The 20,641-nt window shown below is 40.2% G+C and overlaps 2 protein-coding genes across 3 annotated transcripts in view; one reads left to right on the top strand and one right to left on the bottom strand.

Annotated features, from left to right (window-relative positions):
• Positions 1–305: 305 nt before the first annotated feature.
• On the top strand, positions 306–6,620 carry tmem41aa (transmembrane protein 41aa). The gene is made up of 6 exons (XM_056251737.1): positions 306–493; positions 3,850–4,000; positions 5,134–5,295; positions 5,399–5,537; positions 5,615–6,058; positions 6,167–6,620. Exons 1-5 carry the CDS (start codon positions 321–323, stop codon positions 5,833–5,835), a joined length of 846 nt encoding a protein of 281 aa, XP_056107712.1. The 5' UTR covers positions 306–320; the 3' UTR covers positions 5,836–6,058; positions 6,167–6,620.
• A 2,341-nt stretch (positions 6,621–8,961) lies between these two features.
• Positions 8,962–20,641, bottom strand: part of igf2bp2a (insulin-like growth factor 2 mRNA binding protein 2a) — an 87,237-nt gene continuing 75,557 nt past the window's right edge. For both annotated transcript variants that reach the window (XM_056251723.1, XM_056251724.1), the window contains exons 12-16: positions 19,072–19,188; positions 18,058–18,132; positions 17,738–17,869; positions 12,805–12,918; positions 8,962–11,688 (exon numbers count right to left, since the gene is read on the bottom strand). In XM_056251723.1, the coding sequence (XP_056107698.1) occupies positions 11,593–11,688; positions 12,805–12,918; positions 17,738–17,869; positions 18,058–18,132; positions 19,072–19,188 (534 nt within the window). In that variant the 3' untranslated portion in view covers positions 8,962–11,592. The remainder of the gene's footprint in view (positions 11,689–12,804; positions 12,919–17,737; positions 17,870–18,057; positions 18,133–19,071; positions 19,189–20,641) is intronic.

Below are 20,641 nucleotides of genomic sequence, written 5' to 3'. Positions count from 1 at the left end.
AAAATATTCAACTTTTCATGGATTTGTTTTTTTACACTCATCTTTTTATTTTCAAAAAGGCAATGTTGATATTGTCTGCTTGGTAAACTGGCGAATAAACGAATTCCACTAAAGCGAGGGAATAACTTATGAATATTAAATAGATCGCGTGGCCATTCTATGGGCCATGCACGCCAAGAAGGTAACCAATCAGCGGTCACATATACTAATTAGAATTCATAAGTATGGCCTTCGCCTACGTAGGATTCGTACTTTCGCTCCCGGAAGTTATTCGCAGTGAATGGACATGCAGTATCTGCGCTCTCTATAGTAACTTCGTCATGCGCTCGCTTGCTGGACTGATCGCTGTAATAGTAACGGCTACATTTTACCTTTATCTACTCTCCTCTTATCTCCCCCCTGGACCCCAGCTGCCTAAACAGGACCATGAAGGAGACACGGCAAAATCTAATGGTGAAGACAACCAAAATGAAATGGAGACTGCAGCCTCCAGGTGTGCCTCTCTAATGCGTGTGTGATGATAACTAAGTTACGGTCTGTCTTTCGCTATATAGTTCTCGCAGCTGGAATTGTGATTTACCAGTCTTATGCAAAACATTCTGAGGATGTAGCATAGTGTAGAAAACGTAAGCATTATTAAAATGGATGCTCTATCTTGTCCTTGTCTCCAGCTGTCATTTGTCCTTCTGCAGTGAAATTAGATCTGTTCTGTTGCTGCCATGTTCATAATGCAGAAGTTTACTCGTGACCATCCACTACTATTATCTGCAATACTCTACCTACTCATATTAGTATATTAATTTATCTATTATCTTGACATATTTCTAGGATAGCCTTAATTAGCTTTTTCCTATCTTTATGTTTTTATTTGTATCTTAATGTTTTTTTCTAGGCAAGCATAGAGAATCTTGCTTTAAAAGCACTTTATAAAACAACATGTTTTTATTATGTCTCTTAGGTGTTTTAAACCACTGTTATTTTCATCTTCATTTGTATTTTATAAGTGAGGAATAAAATCTCAGTTAGCTACTAGCGTAACCTCGGTTCACTGAGATGATAGGAAGGAGCATTGCTTTAGTTGCTAACTTTATTGGGAAACTCCATTTCTCCAAAATACTCAAGCTTGGGGCACGTTCAAGCTCAAACGTTTTGCGCAATTTTGGTACCGTTTCCGGGTTGAACGACATGTTTCATGGAAACGGTGTGCAACAGGGTTTGAGATACTTTTCTCTTGTTTGGTCGGTGTGTCAAAAATGTCTGCTCAATCAGCAGCAACATGTATAAACCATGAGGTATTAAAGAGACAGTTCGCACAATGGGTGCAATAAAGTCGTTTACAAATGTGTCCACTGTAGCTTGGTATACGCAACAATTAGAAGACATGTTTGTCGTAAGAGTTTTATAGTAAAAATATAGCATATCAACAGTGATCAGCAATAATGATGAGCCTGATACTCACAATAAAAATAATAAGGTCATATAGATCATAACATTCTCGGAGGTAAGAACTGGATTATCCTTCACCTGAAATGTTTGTCTTTTCATCCTGAAATGCGAGGCAAATGTTGGAGCTCAATTATTAGGAACCACAGTTTCCACAAATCCCTTCTCTCGATTGGGATGTTCTCTTTTATTCTGGAAGGCAAGGGCAGTGACTGTAACATTGAGCGTTTTTGCAGTATTAAACACGTATTTATACCGATTTCACCAGGCTCCGAAATGTCTTCAAAAATAACACAAATAATGGCCTTCTCAGCTGCCATAGTTGCAACTCTTGTGTCATCAGAACAGGGTGTTCAACGCACCACCGTTTCCGTTTAAAAAATGCTTTGCAACTTTTTGTCGTGGCTGAACGCAGACCTGATGTTTCACGTTTGTACACCTGCACGAACAAATGGCATTTCAGCCTGCTAAAATGGGCAGGGCCATTCGCCTGTATAAGCCGGCTAAGAATACCATTTTTCTCAGAATCTTTTGATGACCAGGGCCTGGATGAGAAGTTGTGTTGCATGCTCAGTTAGGAAAGGCCTGATCTTCCTGATGTTGTGCGGTGCAAACATGCATGACTGAGCTGTCTTTGCAATGTGGTCGTTGAAGGTCCTCAAAGATTACTTAAAGATATCTGGTCGACCTTGAAAGGGTAATGATGAACCTAGCTGGATGATGAAATCATCAGGGCAGAGTCTTCCATTGATCACTTCTCCGCATCAGAAGCTGTCAATGACATGGCATCAATGGACTCCAATCTGACTCCACCTCGGAATCCCCAAATAAGATCAAGCCGCTTGCACCAGACAAGGGCGCTGGTCTCTATGGGAGAAGAGCACTGGGGAGTCATCTTGCTGTGGGGAGAGTCGGCATGCGGAACCTGAGCCGGTGTGAGCTCACTCAAACCCACCTGCTCGACCCCTCGACTCCGCTGTTTCTTCCTCCGAGGCTCCTGGGAGGAAGGAAATGGGAGACCACAAAGGGTGGGGCTGCTTTCTTGTAAGAAAGCAATCTGCGAGCTCAGTGAGGTGAGACTCATGCTCTCGCAGTGAGAGCAGGTCGTCTCGGTGAGCGCGGCTTCAGCGTGAGCATGGCCCAGACAAGTGAAGCACTCACTGTGCTCGGCCCAAGGTGTATAGGGCACTCGTGGCGGCGACATTTTGAACTAAATGCTGCTGAAATTGGCTCTTTCAGGCATGAAATTTGCTCTCAAGATTTGCTGGATGGCCGCAGGGGAGCTGCAGAGCTCATCGGCGCTGGTTAATCCGCTTCTTTTCTTCGCAGTCTTCTTCAGAGTCAGGGAGGAGATGATCTTCGCACTGAAGGAAAAAGAATCTAAGGAAAAAAGCATACCGAGCCGGCTTATATAGGTGAATGGCCCCGCCTGTTTTGCCAGGCTGAAATGCCATTTGTTCGTGCAGGTGCACAAACGTGATTCAATCAGGCTTCAGTATTTCGGAGAAACTGAGTTTCCCATAGCGTTATCAACTAACCATATCAAAAGGGAACCACATAAGATTTATTTTCCTCATCTCTGATGAGGTGGTTCAAAGGGTTAGTTCACCCAAAAATTTTATTTCTGTCATTAATTACTCACCCTCATTAATTACTCACCCCTTCGTTCATCTTCGAAACACAAATTAAGATGCTTTTTATGAAATCCGAGAGATTTCTGAACCAGCCATAGGCAGCAACGTCATTGCAACTTTCAAGGCCCAAAAAGGTAGTAAAGATATTGTTACAATAGTTGGTGTAGTAAACACAGTGCAGTGCTTCCATGTTCTACATCAGAATGCCGGCTCACCATCGTGGTGCTCATGTGAACAGCATCGGTCAATAATGAGCCGGCGTTCTCACTTAGAACCCAGAAGCGCCTTTACTACGTCAACAGCGTTGGAGACGGACACAGAAGAGAAGAAATTGTTGAATAAAGTTGTTATTTTTGTTTGTTTTTTGCACCCAAAAAGTATACTTGTCGCTTCCTAACATTAAGGTTGAACCACTGTAGTCACATGGACTATTTTAATGTCTTTACTACCTTTCTGGGCCTTGAAAGTTGCAATGACGTTGCTGCCTATGGCTGGTTCAGAAACCTCTCGGATTTCATCAAAAATATCTTAATTTGTGTTCAAAAGAGGAACGAAGGTCTTACGAGTTTGGAACGACATGAGGGTGAGTAATTAATGACAGAAATTAAATTTTTGGGTTAACCCACCCTTTAAGGCTGGTAACCAATGGGCTGTAAACATTGCAAAAGGGTGATACTTGAGGTATTACCATAATGTATTTGAACCAGATAGATAATGTCCAGATACCGTCCTTGCAAGTTTACCAATGTCATGTGACTTTATTTTGGTCCAGGTTGAAGTTCCCATCAGACCTGGATGAGCTGAAAGAGATGGCAGAGCTGTTGCAGTTTTATAAAACAGAGTACACAGGATATGTGCTGTTACTCTTTTGCAGTGCCTACCTCTACAAGCAGGCTTTTGCCATACCCGGTTCCTCTTTTTTAGTAAGAGCACAACTTTTACACAGAAACATTATACTTAAATGTACACATTTATCCTTCCTATTGTGTTGCGGGTGAATTTAACCCGCATTCTGGTTAAACTGTTAATTTCTTCTGGAAATGTTTCTTATTCAGGGTTATGAATGTGCATGCAAAGTTTCTACACAGATATGTTTTGGAAAGGCTGTACACATTTTGGTGACAACGATCAAAATGACCCTCACTGGTTTCGATGTGATCTGTCAAAAATCAACACCAAGTCAGGCAAAAAACAGAAAATGTTTAATGTAGCTTGCCAAAGACTTAAAGGGATAGTTCACTTCAAAATGAAAATTCTGTCATCATATACTCATCCTCAAGTATTTTTTTTTCCTACTATGGAAGTCAATGGGTCCAGTTAACTGTTTGGTTACTGACATTCTTCAAAATATCTTCCTTTGTGTTCAGCAGAAGAAAGAAATTCATACAGGTTTGAAACAACTTGAGGGAGTATATGATGACATAATTTTCATTTTGAAGTGAACTATCCTTTTAAATATGAAATACATGAGAATTTAAGACTGAGAATTATAAGAATTTAAAAAGTTAAATCGAAGACTCATCTTCTGAATCATCCAAGAATTCTGTTTCTTCATCTACTTGAGTTTTCAGTCACAATTGTAAGTTTTTTGGATCTTAAATACCAGACTGTTGCATCACTAACAGGAAGTTTGAGAAACCCATTTTACCCTGAAAAGGCTCTGAGAACCAGACATAACAAAAAGGCAGAGGCTATTTATTTACACCAAGTACAAATAGCAATAAATTTCATTTACAAAAAGTACAAATAATGTTAGATGCTATTTATGCTTAGTTGTAATAATTTTCACCTCCAGCAAATAGTCACTGCAAGTAGTCATAACTAAAAAAAAAAAAAAAAAAAGGAAATGTTTTTTGTTTTTGTTTGTTGTCTCTGACAAGCTGCAGTTAGTGTTTTAGTACTGGCTATTTTTAGCGAATTGCATGGGGTTAATTCGACCACCCACACAAACGGTGTTCCCATATTATAGACACAGCTGGAGGGTTATGTACAACATGCATCTTCATTCATATCCTTTGATCTTGACTTCTACATTAAATGACTTTATCCCCCCTAGAACATCTTGGCTGGGGCCTTGTTTGGGACGTGGTATGGTCTTCTTCTCGCCTGTGTCCTAACCACAGTAGGTGCCACTCTCTGTTTCCTCCTGTCCCAGGCGTTTGGCAAGGAGCACATTGTGAGACTGTTCCCTGACAAGGTGGCCATGCTGCAGAAGAAGGTACATCTAGTTATCTTGTCTTCTAAGAAGTCTAAAAGCACAAAGTATGCTAATCATCACAGAATTTCATTTATAACTTTCCTAATTTTGACTTTTTTTCCAGGTCGAGGAAAACCGAAGTAGCTTGTTCTTTTTCCTACTGTTCCTGAGATTCTTTCCCATGAGTCCAAACTGGTTCTTAAACATGACCTCCCCAATACTTAATATTCCTGTCACTCTTTTCTTCATGGCTGTCTTCATTGGTAAACACCGTTAAATGAAGGAACATTTCCCTTAATATTTGTAGCATTTATTTTAAACCTGTTTGTTTGTCTTTTAGGCCTGATGCCATACAACTTCATCTGCGTCCAGACGGGATCAATGCTGTCTCATATCTCCTCTCTGGATGACTTGTTCTCCTGGAGTGTGTTGTTGAAACTGCTCCTTATTGCTTGTGTCGCCCTGCTGCCTGGAGCTCTGATCCGTAAATACAGCACTCGGCATCTCCACCTGGACGGCCTTGAAACAAATGGACTCAGGCAAGACAAGAAGAACAGATAAGGGACAGTGTGGGGTCATTGATCTGATCCTACTTAGTCACTTTGTGGGTGGCTACTATTTGGATTCAAAGTGTGTTTTTGTTTTTTGTGGCCTAACGTGTTTAAAAATGGAAGTGCAATTTTTACATTCTTTACTTGGAAAGCTGCTGGGTCTTTTTTGGCACAGGTTGTAATGTATGTGAGAGAAAGGACCTTTTTGGTGCCATTTTGGGATGTTCTGTTGGGTCTATTTGTAATTATGTTGGTCTTGAATTCTGAATCCTGCTTTCATGTACAAATCAGAGTTTAAAATACATACTGTGCATTTTTTCCGATTCAGCTGTCCATAACAGTCTTTTGTGGTTTAAAAGACATGGAATCTTGCAGCAAAGTATATGTATTTGAGGTATTTAATGCAGACTGTAATATGGATGTTGTGGATTTTGGTTGTGGGTTACTGTTGTGGAAATTTCACATTAGCCTTAAAAAGTGAACTACCTCACTGAGTGGGAAAATATTTAATATTTTAACATGTTGGAGGAGTACTTGTAAATATTAAAATGGAACATCAAGCTGTAAATATTCACTATGGGTTTTTTTCTACATGGAAAGGCAGACATTCAATATGTGAAGTCATGTCCGGTCACCGAAAGCCCATCCAACTTGGTAGTGTTTAAATGGTATGTGCCAGTGCCATTAGCAACGCTGTGAGCAGAATGCAGTATTTTCATTTACCAAACACCCCATTCATGTGAGTAAAGCTGTTTATGATGTGATCAATCATCTGACAATAAACTCATTCCATTAGCTTCTGTCAGAACATTTAATCACACCTACATGGTGTTCATTTCAAGCATTCATATGCACAATTGAGGAATATTATGAATGCTGCTTTAAAATTAAAGGGAAAGTTTCATCACATTATGATTAGTGCATTTGTTTGACCCGATCATTCATACCCAATAACAGGGGTGTCCAATCCTGCTCCAGCAGGGCCATTGTCCTGCAAAATTAAGCTCCGGCCTGCCCCAACACCCTTGCCTGGAATTTTCTAGGGCTGTGTCCGAAACAGTCACCCCTTATATAGTGCTAGGGCTACATGATTTTGGGAAAGAGTCTCGCAAGTTCAGTTGTGTCTAATTAAGACTGAAGCTAAACTCGGCAGGACAGTGGCCCTCCAAGAGAAGGACTGTGGCCCTCCAAGAGAAGGACTGTACACCCCTGGCCAACAAAGATGTCAACAAGATGAGCTTCGGACACAGTCTTTTTATAAAGAATTTTATTGCTCAAATCCATGTTGATCAGCAGTACAGTTCGCCTACATTTCAAAACAACATGGTTGTTAGCAAAGAAAAAAAAAAAGATCAGCTCTCAGTCCCCCCCACTACCCACAATCCAGCTAAGGGGAGATGGCAGGCAGTGCAGCAAGCCCAGTCTCTGTTTCACATCGCTCGAAATGAACTAACGTGAGAAGCCAGAGAGCTGCGTAGGAATGGATCTGCCGTGGAAAAGGCGCAAAGAAGTTTTCACAGCCTATGATTTGCGTTGATTTCTCATGCATCGCTCTTATTTCCTAACCTGGCCCTAGCCAGATGAATTTCGCTCCGCCTAGCTTCACTCACATCCATCTGGAACCTCTTCCATTGAGAGTGATTTCTCCAACCAACTTTATGGTTTAGCCAATCAGGACGCAGGGCGGGAGTTTCATAGATGTGACGTAGTGGAGAAGCGACCGTGAGACTGTTTTGATTCAGACAACAATGGCGGCTCGCATCGAGGAAACAAGCGTTAACATTGATGCTGTTAACATTGATTTCATCCGTGTTGTCCAATCTACCTAATATTGTTTCATTAAAAGAACAACAGAGAACGGCTCTTAAGGCTTTTGTTGGTGGAAACGATGTTAATAGATCAGTGCCTTCTCCCGACCGGATTCTTCAGCGTCACGGGTTGGCTTCGGTGTGAGTGGTTGAAATAGCACGTCGATAAAGATGACAGACAAGTGGCTTATCCAATCATATGCAAGGATTTTTGATAAGGCCCCGCCTTCTGAAACGCCATTTCAATGGATCGGTTCCAGATGGATGTGAGTGAAGCTAGGCAGAGCGAAATTCATCTGGCAAGGGCCAGGTTACTGATTTCCTGCTCTCATCCCAAGTTGAAACGCAACTAGAACGGTGTCTTCATACTGTGAGCAACAATAGCTGTGTTTGTGGTCTATTCTAATATCATTCGAATATCAAAAAAACATAGAACAGCACCTACTTTAAGTCTCCGTTCACCCTAAAAGGGTGGCCCAAAAGCAAACAATGAAATTTCATGCCAAGACTACAAACAACAGCTACCCCTAAACTGACCTGATTCGTTCGACTTATATTAGCTATGACTTATGGCCTAAAGATAATGCAAAGACCTCAATTATCCCTAGCGTTATGTTACAGGATATCGTAATGGATAGCGAGACAGCGTGATTACCAGATTACAGAGACAATAAAACAGTGTGATGTTAGTTAATGCATGTATCGACTAATGCTTCTGTAAAGTTAAATACTGATGCACGACTGATGCACACCTGACAAAGCTTTGAAATACAAACTCTTTAAGAAAAGTTAAGAACCACTGTAGAACGTTAGATAGGTGTCTATCGACAGCGTGGCGCGTTACAGTTACAATAACACTTAAAAGTGAACCGAGTTACCATACTGCTACACAACCTGAACTCCATCAACAAGCAAACACCTGAGATTAAGCAGAAAGTCAATAATTCAGGGGAAATAACGCCCTCATTTGGCTACGAGCCTTCACAGAGACAAGAACCGTAAGAACCATATTCAGCTTCTAGAGTGAAAACTTGTTAGAAGTCACTTGATCTAACAGAAGCTTCAAGCCTTTACTAACAGAAACAGCATCGGCACCTGGCATCTGTGCTACTCTTTGTGGATAAGTGTGGACAAGTTGCTTCAGTGGGTAAAAAACAATTTACACAAGTCTATGGTAACACACCCCTACCAAAAACGGTTACTAAAACTATGGAGCGGGACTTTTTGCAGTTCAGTCCACAGACAAATCGTGTGAATTACTGTATGAATGCAAACCAGCTTTGCAAGTACACATACTTGGACCTGACCGCGTACTGTCTTCCATCTCGATTTGACATAGGCCTCGGTCTTTGAGAGATAACACGCATGTACAGTAGACCAGCAACAGATCCAGAGCAGATCTGAGCCGAGGCGACAAAAATACCTGCATTTGTGATTTCTGTGTGATTACAATAAACAAACAGTGACTCTGTGATTATTATATCAAGTTAACAGAGCTGTTTTTTTTTTAATTTTTTTTTTTTATTCATATCAAACCAGGTTTGTTTTGTGAAAGGCCCTGATAGAAAAACCTCAATTAAAAAAATTGGTCTTACTGGAATTCCTGAATTTTGACTCATTTTTATAAAAATGAAAGCTGGCTTACGCTTCAGACAACGTAACTACTCCTGGAGAATGCTTTGAATTAAGCCATTCTACTTGATATTCATAGTCTATTTCAACCATTTGTCATTGATCTAGACATCAGTACACAGTTTCCACATTTGGAACCCCTTTCGGGCAGTTAAGTACACCTCAGTTACACATTCTATAAATCACGAGGTTGTGATCGGTAAAAGAACGCAGTAAATTCAGATACAGTTTTGAAAGCTTTAAGATCCATTCTTCTTTGTCAGATGGACCAGGAGACTTCAGACTAGTCTTTTTCTTGAACTTTTATGATTATCATAAAAAAGAAAACGTTCAAAACTTTCAGTTTACAAGGCATACAAAACGGGAGAAAAAAAAAGGGAAATTAAGATTGGACTGAGGTACCCTGACGCCTGAGGTAGATCACAATACTGACATGCGCGCCAATCACATTCTGATCAAAGTGTTGCGTTGATTCATTACTGTTCTTACTGTTAGTATACTAACAATATTCATAGTCTACTTCCAAGAAAATAAACACTTCCCTTCAGAATAACATGGCAGTGTTCCACCCCCCAAAAAAGAGACCTTTTCTGTTTGTTTCTGATTAATAGCTCTCGTCACAAAATAGGAAAAAAATAGATTCATAAATATTTCTCTCTCTTTATATATATATCTATATACACACACGCATACACACAAATGAAAGCTGTGCGTATTGGCATAAACCTTGCGTCTGGAAGATGAGGCTTAGCTCTCATTGAGCGAGGGAGCTGTCTGTGATGTCATAGACCGGTGACGTTAAGGCCACGAGCTTCCATGGTCAAAAAGAAGAAGAAAATAAAGCACAAAGTGATATCCATCCTGTCGATCAGTTTCCCAAAAACAGCCCGAGTATTGTAAAAAAAAAAAAAAAAAAAAAAAGATAAAATCAAAACAAAAACAATATCGCTGACCAACCAGCTCACTGAACATGACAGGGAGGTGCTCTCTCTAAAAGGCTGCTTATTGTACATTCACAGCTGTCATGCCGTTTAGAAAGCTCCCTGACAAAGAGATTTAAAGCCAAACGCGGTTGTGTGTGTGTACCACAGGTGCCTCCTTGTCCCACAATCAACCTGACCCTCCATCCCATTTTGAGTCACCCATCTTTTCGTTTGCTTTCAGCATAGATTAAGGCAGAGTTCTTGGTGCACATTCGATTTCGCTTCTGCCCAATGCCAAGCCAGTAAAGGTGCGCTTTCTTTCAGGCGCTGGTGCTTGCTTCAGATTTTTTTCATACCCCCTAAAGCAAACAAGGGGTGGTGACACCTAATCCACATCTACTACATACCTACTTCGTCTCGTAATGACTGCCGCCACAAGAGTGTGGCAGCGATGAAATAACAAAATGCAGAGGCTGCAAAAACACTGGCGTTACAATAAAAATGGAGTGTAAGAGCTGGATAGAAATAAGAATAAACGAAAAACGGAAAGCTAAAAAATGAAAGATATGCACAGTAAGAAATGTTTCAATGTTTGCATCCGTTGGCACACACAGGCTTAAGTAACAAGGATCCGTTGCGTTGGATGAATTGTCCTGAAATGCAAACAGGCTAAGATATGAGTAAACGTTCTGTCCTTTACATTTCCCAACATTCTCATCCCATCATCGAAGAAATTAGAATAACATAATGTTATGCTTACGCAACCGCGTATGTGCACTAATCGCCCGCTTGCTGGCTTGTGCAAAACAAGAAGAATCATACTTCTGCTTCAAAAACAGTATATTTGTTCTAGTGTACTGGTGACAATACTGCTGAGGATCTCTGAAATCGCAATCTGAGCATAAAAAAAAATAAAATAAAAAATTCGGTCGCCAACTGCTAGTGCACACCCACCCTTACCTAACCAAAAAAAAACAGCAACACAACTCAGTCAAAATGCATCAGTGTACACGTGTTAATGGAGCGTCTTATCTTTGTTAACCCTATGTTAAGCCTAAATTAAGAAGTTTCTAAAGAAATTGTTACTTGGGGCGACCGTGATGTGTCCCGTCCTGATAGCAGACGCCCCATACCTATTCGTCTCCCAGTCAGGGTGTGTTTGAACAATAAAAGGAACGCTTGTCTTCCTTGCACTTCCTTCCTTCCTCCCCTCCCTCCCCAAGCTGGCAGTGCACTCAGAGCCCCATCTGCCAGTGGCTCCTTCATCTCCCCTAGAAAGAAGTTCTTTGGTTTTGATCCCGCGGCTGCTGGTCTGCCCGGCCGGTCCCCTGCATCCGGTCTGGTCTGATTCCAGTTGGGAGGGCTACATTCATTGGCAGGTGCCCGCTGGGGCTGCCCTGATGGTCACTTGGAGCGCTGTGTCACGGGGGTGCCTTGCTGGTGCTTCTGTTCCTGTTGTTTCACCTGCTGGATGATCTCCCTGATTTTCCTCTGTGCAGTCTGTGGGACCAGAAGAGAGCACGTTTATTGTGCTAAATGTTTGGTTCCACTTCGGTTTCAATAGGAGAGAGGCGACTGCTTGAAGGTGGCACCATAAGACATCATGATTTCATGTTTTTGTCATTGACCAATAAGAGGTGATTTTATTTACACCCAATTCAACAGCATTTAGCTTTTACATGGTCAAGGAACAAAATTAAGTAAAATACACTATAATTCTAAAGTTTGGGGTCGGTAAGATTTTTTCTGAAGTCTCTTCTGATCACCAAAACTTGCATTTATTTGATCAAAAATACAGTAAAAACAGTATATTTATATAAACTGTTATCTATTTTAATATATTTTAAAATGTAATATATTCCTGAGATGGCAAAGCTGAATTTTCAGCATCATTACTCCAGTCTTCAGTGTCACATGATCCTTCAGAAATGATCATAATATGCTGATCTGCTGCTCAAGAAACATTTCTTATTATTATCAATGATGAAAACAGTTGTGCAGATTAATATTTTTATGGAAACTGAGATTTAAAAAAATGCAGGACTCTTTTATGAATATAAAGAAGCCTTTATTTTAAATAAAAATGTTTGTAATAATTAAAAATGTGTTTACTCTGACTTTTAATAAATTTAATCTGTCCTTGATGAATAAAAGTATTATTATTATTATTATTTTTAAATCTTTCTAACCCCAAACTTTTGAATGTTAGTGTATAACACTTGACGTTGCAGAATTCAATTCAATTTTGAAATGAAATGTTGTGCACAGTTAAGGTGAGGATTATTTTGGACCAATGAGTGTAGATGGGGCCACCCAGCTTGAAAAAATAAAGCCATTCATCCATGTTTCTTTAAGCAGTCCTGTACTGCACGGATATATTTGAATACAGATAAATCTCTATTGATTGACACAGTCATATCGTTCAGCCCTACTCTGCGCCTCCCCAGACATGCTCTCACACCCCACACTTTGAAAACCCTTGGAATAGAGCATAGTTTTCAGAACTGTTTTCAGATTTAAGATTCATTACTAAAGCAGTACATACTAGAGCTGTAAATTTCAGCCCTTAAGAACAAAACAACACAAGGTTTCTGTGAAATATCATGTATAATTTACCTGGTTGGCAAAGAAATGCCCACTGATTTTGACAAAGACCTCATCGTTCTCGTCTGGCGTTTGGTCCCGTGGCACTATGACCTCTGCACTGGTTAGGTTCTGCAGCTCGTTAACCTGAAAGAGGTTCAGAGAAACAAGCTGATGACATCACTACCTAACAGTCATAATGCCAGTTGGGTCAAAGTGTGCCAATGTTATGTGTCAATCAGATTTCTAAAAGAACAAGCAGCACATATCCAGTTGCTCATAGGTACATGACATACATCAATACCAATCTGCTGTTAAAGCCTTGCCTTGGGTACCAAATGCAACGTCTATCTACTCTACAAATGATGCCCCGGTGGCTGGAGCCCCCATGAATAGAGACAAATATTTACTAGAAGCAAAACGTACAGTTCCTGAAACACATAACCCTGACTGAAACAGGTCACAGAGATTTGGATCAGCCTGCTCTCTTCAAAGCCTTAGACCGAAACGTAACAGTTATATAACATAATAACCAAACTTAATAAAGTTTTTTTTTCCCTTTAAATAGCTTGAAAAAAGCTTTCATATACTTTTTCAGTCCTTTAGCACAGTAAATTACATGGAAAAATGAGTCAGGTACATATAAAACGATTATCAAAAACAATAACATATTCATATGAGCTCTCTCAGGAACTATTCACACCACATTAACTTTGATTAATCAACAATGTTCCCATTCTTTAACAGTGAACATCTAATTGTTTTTGGGAAAGCTATTTGAAATGTTTTATGGATTCTCAGAATCACTATTTACTACTGCAAACACATTTTGACTCATTCATTTATAATGGTGCATAATGAAAGGAATATTGACTAGTGATGAGCAAACAGCTGTGATGGTATGTGCTACACAACAACTTGTTTGAAACGGTGTAAACATATTTTATTGTGAATCAGAATCCTATATTAAGTCTGGCATATTACTCAAGCTCAGAGTGAACAGGGATTTCAGACTGAAATAAATAAATAAACCCTATTGAACACTCTGTTTCCCCCATTGTAATTTTTTTTAATAAAATTAAATGGAGCCAGGACGACTGAGGACAAAGGTGCAGCCGGCGGGAAGGCAGAGCCCAGTGGAGCCAAAGGGATGTAGGGCAGAGGTGCAACCAAGAGCCAGGAACCCTGCGGTGGAGCCAGGGTGACGTCTGACCAAGGTGAAGATCCATACCTTCAGGTTCCACAAGCATTCCCTCTGAGATAAGCTTTGCATGCAGTCTCGCGCACCTGGTCAGACGTGTCGTGGGGCTCAGGCTCCGGGGCGGAATAAGACTCAGTAGGGCTCACTGGCACGGCTCAGACTGGCGATGTAAAAAACGCAGAGCAAGCAGTCTGGATAGTGATTTAGGCATGCCAACTCCAAAAAGTCCCTGGTGTGTGACTCCACCCACAAATGGCAAACTGCAGGTAAGTCCATGGTGATAGGAGGTAGGGGGAAAATAGGGTGTAAAAAAACCCCGCCGAAATAAACTATCGATTCTGCACGAAGATAAAGGAGATCAGCAAAAACGGTCTTTAATCCAATAGATTCAAGAGGCAAGGAAACTCAGCAAACAATAGTACAACCACGTAAAACACTGACGAGACAGGACCAAGAACTGAACAAAACGGAGTATTTATCTCAGACTAAACGAGGGAACACCAGGGGCCGGTTGCATAAACGGTTAAGACTAGTCATACAACTTAGTCATCACATTTTTTTTCTTTAAAGGGGTCATATAATGGTACATGCACTTTTACAAGTTGATTGTACTGAAATGTGTGTTGGCAGTGCCTGTACACAACCATCATAAAATTATAAAAATCCATCCAGTGTTTTTGTTTTAATATTCTTATATGTTTTCCCCTGCCTCAAATTGAGCCGTTCGATTTTGTGACGTCACACGCTCGGAAGCCCCTCCCACGATTGTTGATTGACAGCATCGTTTCAACACAGACCCGCCCTCGCTTGTGAGCGAGCTGTCAATCATAGTCTGCGCGGACCGGCGCGGTCATTGTTGATATGCTGGAGCACTGTCTATGAGCAGAATGGCGTCTAAGCGATTGTGGTGTTCTGTTCTTGGGTGCAATAACGAACACAGCAGTCATTTTAATGTTCCTAAATCTGAACCGCTGAAGACGCAGTGGCTGAGTTTGTTTTCGAAGGGAATATTCCCCACGATCAACGTCAATGCTTTCATGTTTGCGCGAATCATTTCTCAGCAGACTGCTTTATAAACGAGGGTCAGTATAAAGCTGGTTTTGCTAAGAAGCTGCTCATGAAAAAAGGATCGGTACCAGCTATTCGTGTTCCTGCTGAACCTCTAGAACAGGGGTCGGCAACAGGCGATAATATCTGGCCCGCGCCGCAGCCTGAAAAGTTCTGAAAGACATTCAAAAGAGTCTGTGGATCGCTAGACACACCTCTAAAATAACCGTCATGAAATGTCTAATATTATATTAAATGCGGCTCTATAGCACGCGTTGTGTTTATCGTGCAATTTATACACGAAAATGTGTTTTTACGTGCATATGATACGCAGTTTTTCGCGTGCATTAGATACGCACTTTATTGCGTGTAATACACACGCATCCCACACCACTAATCCTACCCAACGTATAATACACACGCACCAGACACCACTACTAAACCTACCCATGCGTATCATATGCACGTAAAAACTCTTTTTCGCGTATAAATTGCACGATAGACACAATGCGTGCTATAGAGACGCATTTAGTGTGATCGGGTTGTCGTTGCAGATAAGACACACCGGCTTTGCATTTACAAAACTAGGTAGGATGAACGCATAGTTGTCTTTTTATTATTCTTTGTATAACTATTTTCGCTGTCAACTTCCCTTTTTAGACTCTTTGATAGTGCCATTTTCTCTCACCAGCTTAAATGTTAACACGACGTAATAGCGTAAAAAAAGTAGCTATGCAGTTTAGTAGGCTATGCGAGGATGCCAAGGAATAATTCTAAGTTTAAAAGTAGTCTACGTCAAATAATTATTACAATAAGTTAGACTCCATTGTGTAACAAGCAAATTAAAATGATACACATTTATTCACAATATGGAAAGAGGAAATAAAACATAGTTCGTTAAGAGCATGACTCAAAAATGCCATTAATGGGCTTATTCAAGTCCTCTTTTATTTTTTTAGTTATTTTTATCCATTCCGCATCTCCCACATGTGTGTTTTAGCAAGGCAGGATGTGTTGCAAGATGCCGCAATATATCGGGAGACATGTGGGTCAGACATGATTTTGACCACTTCATTAAGTTTTGTTTTGTAGAAAGCCTATCTAAAAATTTAATTTCGTTTTGTATCATTTGTATCTTATTTTTAATCAATGTTTTATCAACCAATTGCTTGTATTTAATAAAAGCAAATATAGCAGACAATATAATCGGACATGGAGGCGCCGGCGAGATTGCATTGCTCGTGAACTGGAGCTCGTCTCATAAATTAACCGAAACTCAGCGTTTAAGCTGCCTCACAGACACGAAAATATATAGAAAGCTTAAAAATGTCTAATTTTAAACGAAACAATTCAAAACGAAAAGAAACCGACTACTCTCTGCTTATGTAATCCATATGAAATGTGCATTTCTCTCTATAGGCGCGTTAACTACTGCGGTCACTATTGCAGCCGACTGAGCCGACACAAGACACTTATAAACAATTAAAATGTCTCCTTGCTATATTTGAAACATTCATAATCATTACTTTTGCCGGTTCCTTGTGACAGCTTTTGCGTTATTGGCAGCGTCACCCTCTGGTTACATGAACACGGCGTCACCACCGAATCAGCACCGAAAACATGGGAATTTTTTTAGACAATAATCCCACGACCTATTCGATATTCTATAATTAAATCAACAAATCGAATATTCGAAAATCGTGACTCATCCCTACTGCTTTATTAATGTATCCAGTATAAAACCCGGACACTGCCACACTGACTGTCCTACTACAGTATTTAACACAGAGTAACAGCTCACTAACATTCTAGTTGCATTTTTCATCAATTAATTTCTTAAATTATCCATTGACTATGTTCTGGCCCGCCATCTAGTGTAAACAATTTTTTTTGGCCCGATGCCAACCTTACTTGCCGACCCCTGCTCTAGAACAACTGAAGTGAGTGTAACGTTTTATTAAACTTTATATTAATATTATATTTATATTAATCTTTGCAAATCGGTAGCTGCACGCTTCAAAATGAATGCGTCTAAGGTTTACACTTTGGGGTACATTACGGCATGTTTTCTATGTATGATGTTCTCAATATAATTCATAATCCCACGTTTATACTGAACAACGCGTTATGGTTATTGTGTTATTGTGTTACAAACGGTGTACGCACAGAACAGAGAGGCGGGGTGAGCGAAGCTCATTATCATTTAAAGTCATATGCACTGAAACGGCGTGCTGAAAACAGAGCTGTTTTTGACCAAGTAAAATAAGTGTTTTCTTACAATACTAATGAGAATTTTTAATTAAAGTATATTACAAACTTTTAATTTGGACCCTAAAGAATCATACTAGCTTGTACAAAAATGGCATTATATGACCCCTTTAAGACTGTTCATAACTGTTTCAAGTCAGTTATATAAAAACGTAGATTGGTCTAATTTTATACTAGAAAGTAAGACTGATTGCCCCTTGACTCAACACTTGTTGGTCATACTAGTATTTAAGACACAGTCAACATTAGGGCTATGTTTATGCAACCGGCCCCAGGTGAACAGAATGAAACTGACACAGACTGAGAAACTAGGTCACAGGAAAACAGAACTAAAACACACTGAACAGAACACAATCCTGATACATGAAGGAGTCCTACTATGTTATATATGGCGCATCACTGAAAGTTTCTGATCTTACTTAATACTTTTATATTTCACTGTATTCTCACCGTTTTGCCGCCTTTCCCGATGACCCTCCCAGCTGCTGAAGAGGGCACTTTTATATGTGTCTCCAGCTTCACTTCCTCTTTTGCAGTAAAGAAATTCTCTTCTTTCAGCTTCCCAAATATCCTGCCCTGGGCCTGAAATGCAAAAGCAAAGACACTGTTCATTTTTCAGGGGCATGATAGGGTACAACAGTGCTAAAGGCCTTTACATTTCTTTTCAACCGTCATACACTCACATTTTCAATCATTCATTCATTCCATTGCACCTAGACTGAATGTAACTAACTGTACTGGGCTTTTAAGTGTGTATTATATTCCTTTACCTTAAACTGAGCTTCTGGTGGGCCAGTGATGATGACCATCCTCTGAGTGACGTCAGGACTCTCTGCAGGTGCGATCTGAACATGAACAACAACAGGAACAAGAACAACATACCTTCAACAGATGAGCTCAGAGGAGAGTTCCACCATGAGTGTATTTCTGTACACACGTTTTTGTTCAAGATATGAATACAAGATATGAATCAACACTATTTTCTGAGATAATCAACAACATGCCACAAATGCTGTTGACAGATTAATTTGCTTTAAAGAATATTCCTTTTATTTCTAGAGCAACATCTGAAGTGTGAACCATTCATTCAGCTCTTTCTCTTGAAGTCACATCACACAACCACCAGAGGGATCTTTTCCAAATTATTAGAGGTATAACAGTTTAAATTTATCCATGTTCGGTTTGTATTATGATTCTGTGGTCAAGAATTCAGTTTGGTAAAATATTTGATGTCATTAAACCATAAATGCATAAAATGAAGTAAAATTACATAAAACAATTCACACTATGTGAAAAGTCAGCATTTATTGAAATATTTAGGAAACATCCATAAACAGTTCTGTTGTCAAAGGTTTGAATGATATTAAGAATTACTGTTGATCAAATTAATGCAGCCTTGGTGAGCATAAGATACTTCTTTCAAAAACTTTTTTTTTTTTAAATCTTACCAACCCCAAACATTAGAACGGTAGTGTAATTGTTTACATGCCATTAGACATTAAATGAACCGAGGCACAAACACATACTGAAATATGGGTTGCGGAACCCTACTGATTACCCAGCAACCTACAGGACTGGCTGAATCAACAGTGAGGAGGTTACAGATGATGGGCTCACCCACACTAGGCCTAAATCTTGTTAGATTCAAATCAAGTATCTCAGCAATGGGACACAGAAAACTAGATGGATAATTGTGCTTCGCGTAACAAAAACATACAAGGAACATTCATTTTATACTGATGTGACATGACAGCGGAAGCATTTTAGTAGGCAGGAACTCCTACCTTAATTGAGGCTCCTGCGAATCGTGCCAGTTGTTTAATATGTTGACCCTTCTTGCCAATAATAGCACCGACAGCCTGAGTTGGGATAAAGAGGTAGACAACCTCCTGTTCAGGAGCCTGCAGTGGAGAGGGCAGAAGAAACATGCAAAATATTACACCTCTAATTCAATTTGATGCTGTAAATCAGGGATTCCTCTAAAATCCACCCGAGTATGTGATCCTTTTACAAAAGTGGTTCGTAAAAATGTCCATGTGTCTGTTTACTCCATAGTTACTGAACTGTATCTGATACTGCTCAGTTCAGCACAGGCTGGAGGTTGACCCCTGAAGGTTCACACAGGTTTGAACGAAGGCAAAAACACTCAATTTATCACGAAAGTGAGAACACAAACCACTTATCTGTTTCTAAGGCCCTTTTTACACCTGGTATTAAAATATGTTTTGGTCGATCGGATCACAAGTGGACAACTCTAAATACAGGTGTAAACAGGGTCTAAAACATTTTGAGCTTGTTCACTTTCGACCACTTCCAGAGGTAGTCGAAAAGCATTTGACCGGATTGCTTTCGTAGAGTAAACGCTATTGTGGTCGAATGGGTCGAACAGCCACAAAAGACCACCTACTCTCCCCCTACTGACCTGATGCATAAACATTATGGAAAGAGCACAAGCCAGACAGACAGGATTCAAACTTTGTCGGCTGAAGACCTAACTTTAGTTTGATGACGAAAAACATACCAAGCACAATGTTCTCTCAACATTCCTGATTTCTAACACACACTCACTGCATTCAACATGGTCTTGCGGTTGTCAGTGCAGAAACGAAAACTGCTCTCCGTTTGTTTTTCCGTCATCTCTGGCCGCGTTCAAATATAAATAGTGTGAGCTAATTTCGTCCATTAGATTGAAAGATCTGAAAAAAAAACCCCATATATTTACCCGCCCATAGACCCTCCCCTAGAAGAAATCAGGACAGAAGTGGTGAAAGTGGACAAAAGAGACGGATTAAAACACCAGGTGTAAACGGGAGAGTGTCCCTCGTCTACTTGTGATCCGGTCAACCAAAACGCATCTTAATACCAGGGGCCCTATTTTAACGATCTGAAACGCAAGTATCAAGCGCGAAGCGCACGTAACTTTGTGGGCGGGTCTTGGGCGCTGTTGCTATTTTTCCGGCGAGATAAATGACTCTTGTGCCAGACGCAAGTTTAAAAGGGGTTGGTCTGAAATAGCTTCATTATTCATAGGTGTGGTTTGGGCGTAACGTGAAATAAACCAATCAGAGCATCATCCAACATACCCTTTAAGAACAGATGTGCATGTTGCATGCCGGATTGTTATTATTATGGCGGATTTACCAGGAGCGGTTCACAGCCGAGGAGACCGACGTTCTTGTCAGGGCAGTGAAAGACAGAGAAGTGAGGTTGTATGGGGATGGGAGATTTTTTTTTCCTGGTTCTTGACGGACAAACTACGGTAATTTGTCAGATGTCCTTATATACATATGTGTCTTGCCACTATTGGGCAAACAGGTCTGATCCGTCATTACTACAATTAGCCTGAAAAATTTG

Source organism: Rhinichthys klamathensis, unplaced genomic scaffold (assembly GCF_029890125.1).
Source record: "Rhinichthys klamathensis goyatoka isolate OS25496 unplaced genomic scaffold, OSU_Roscu_1.1 h1tg000088l_1, whole genome shotgun sequence".
Classification (NCBI taxonomy): domain Eukaryota; kingdom Metazoa; phylum Chordata; class Actinopteri; order Cypriniformes; family Leuciscidae; genus Rhinichthys; species Rhinichthys klamathensis.
The sequence above is the reverse complement of the archived record's forward strand: the minus strand, read 5'-3'. Positions and strand labels throughout refer to the sequence as shown.

Excerpts from the sequence above, each read along its gene's own strand:
- tmem41aa (XM_056251737.1), top strand. The coding sequence starts at position 321 with ATGCGCTCGCTTGCTGGACTGATCGCTGTAATAGTAACGGCTACATTT. Across the intron at positions 494-3,849 it reads ATGGAGACTGCAGCCTCCAG|GTTGAAGTTCCCATCAGACC; the intron begins GTGTGCCTCTCT and ends ATTTTGGTCCAG. Across the intron at positions 5,538-5,614 it reads CTTCATGGCTGTCTTCATTG|GCCTGATGCCATACAACTTC; the intron begins GTAAACACCGTT and ends TTTGTCTTTTAG.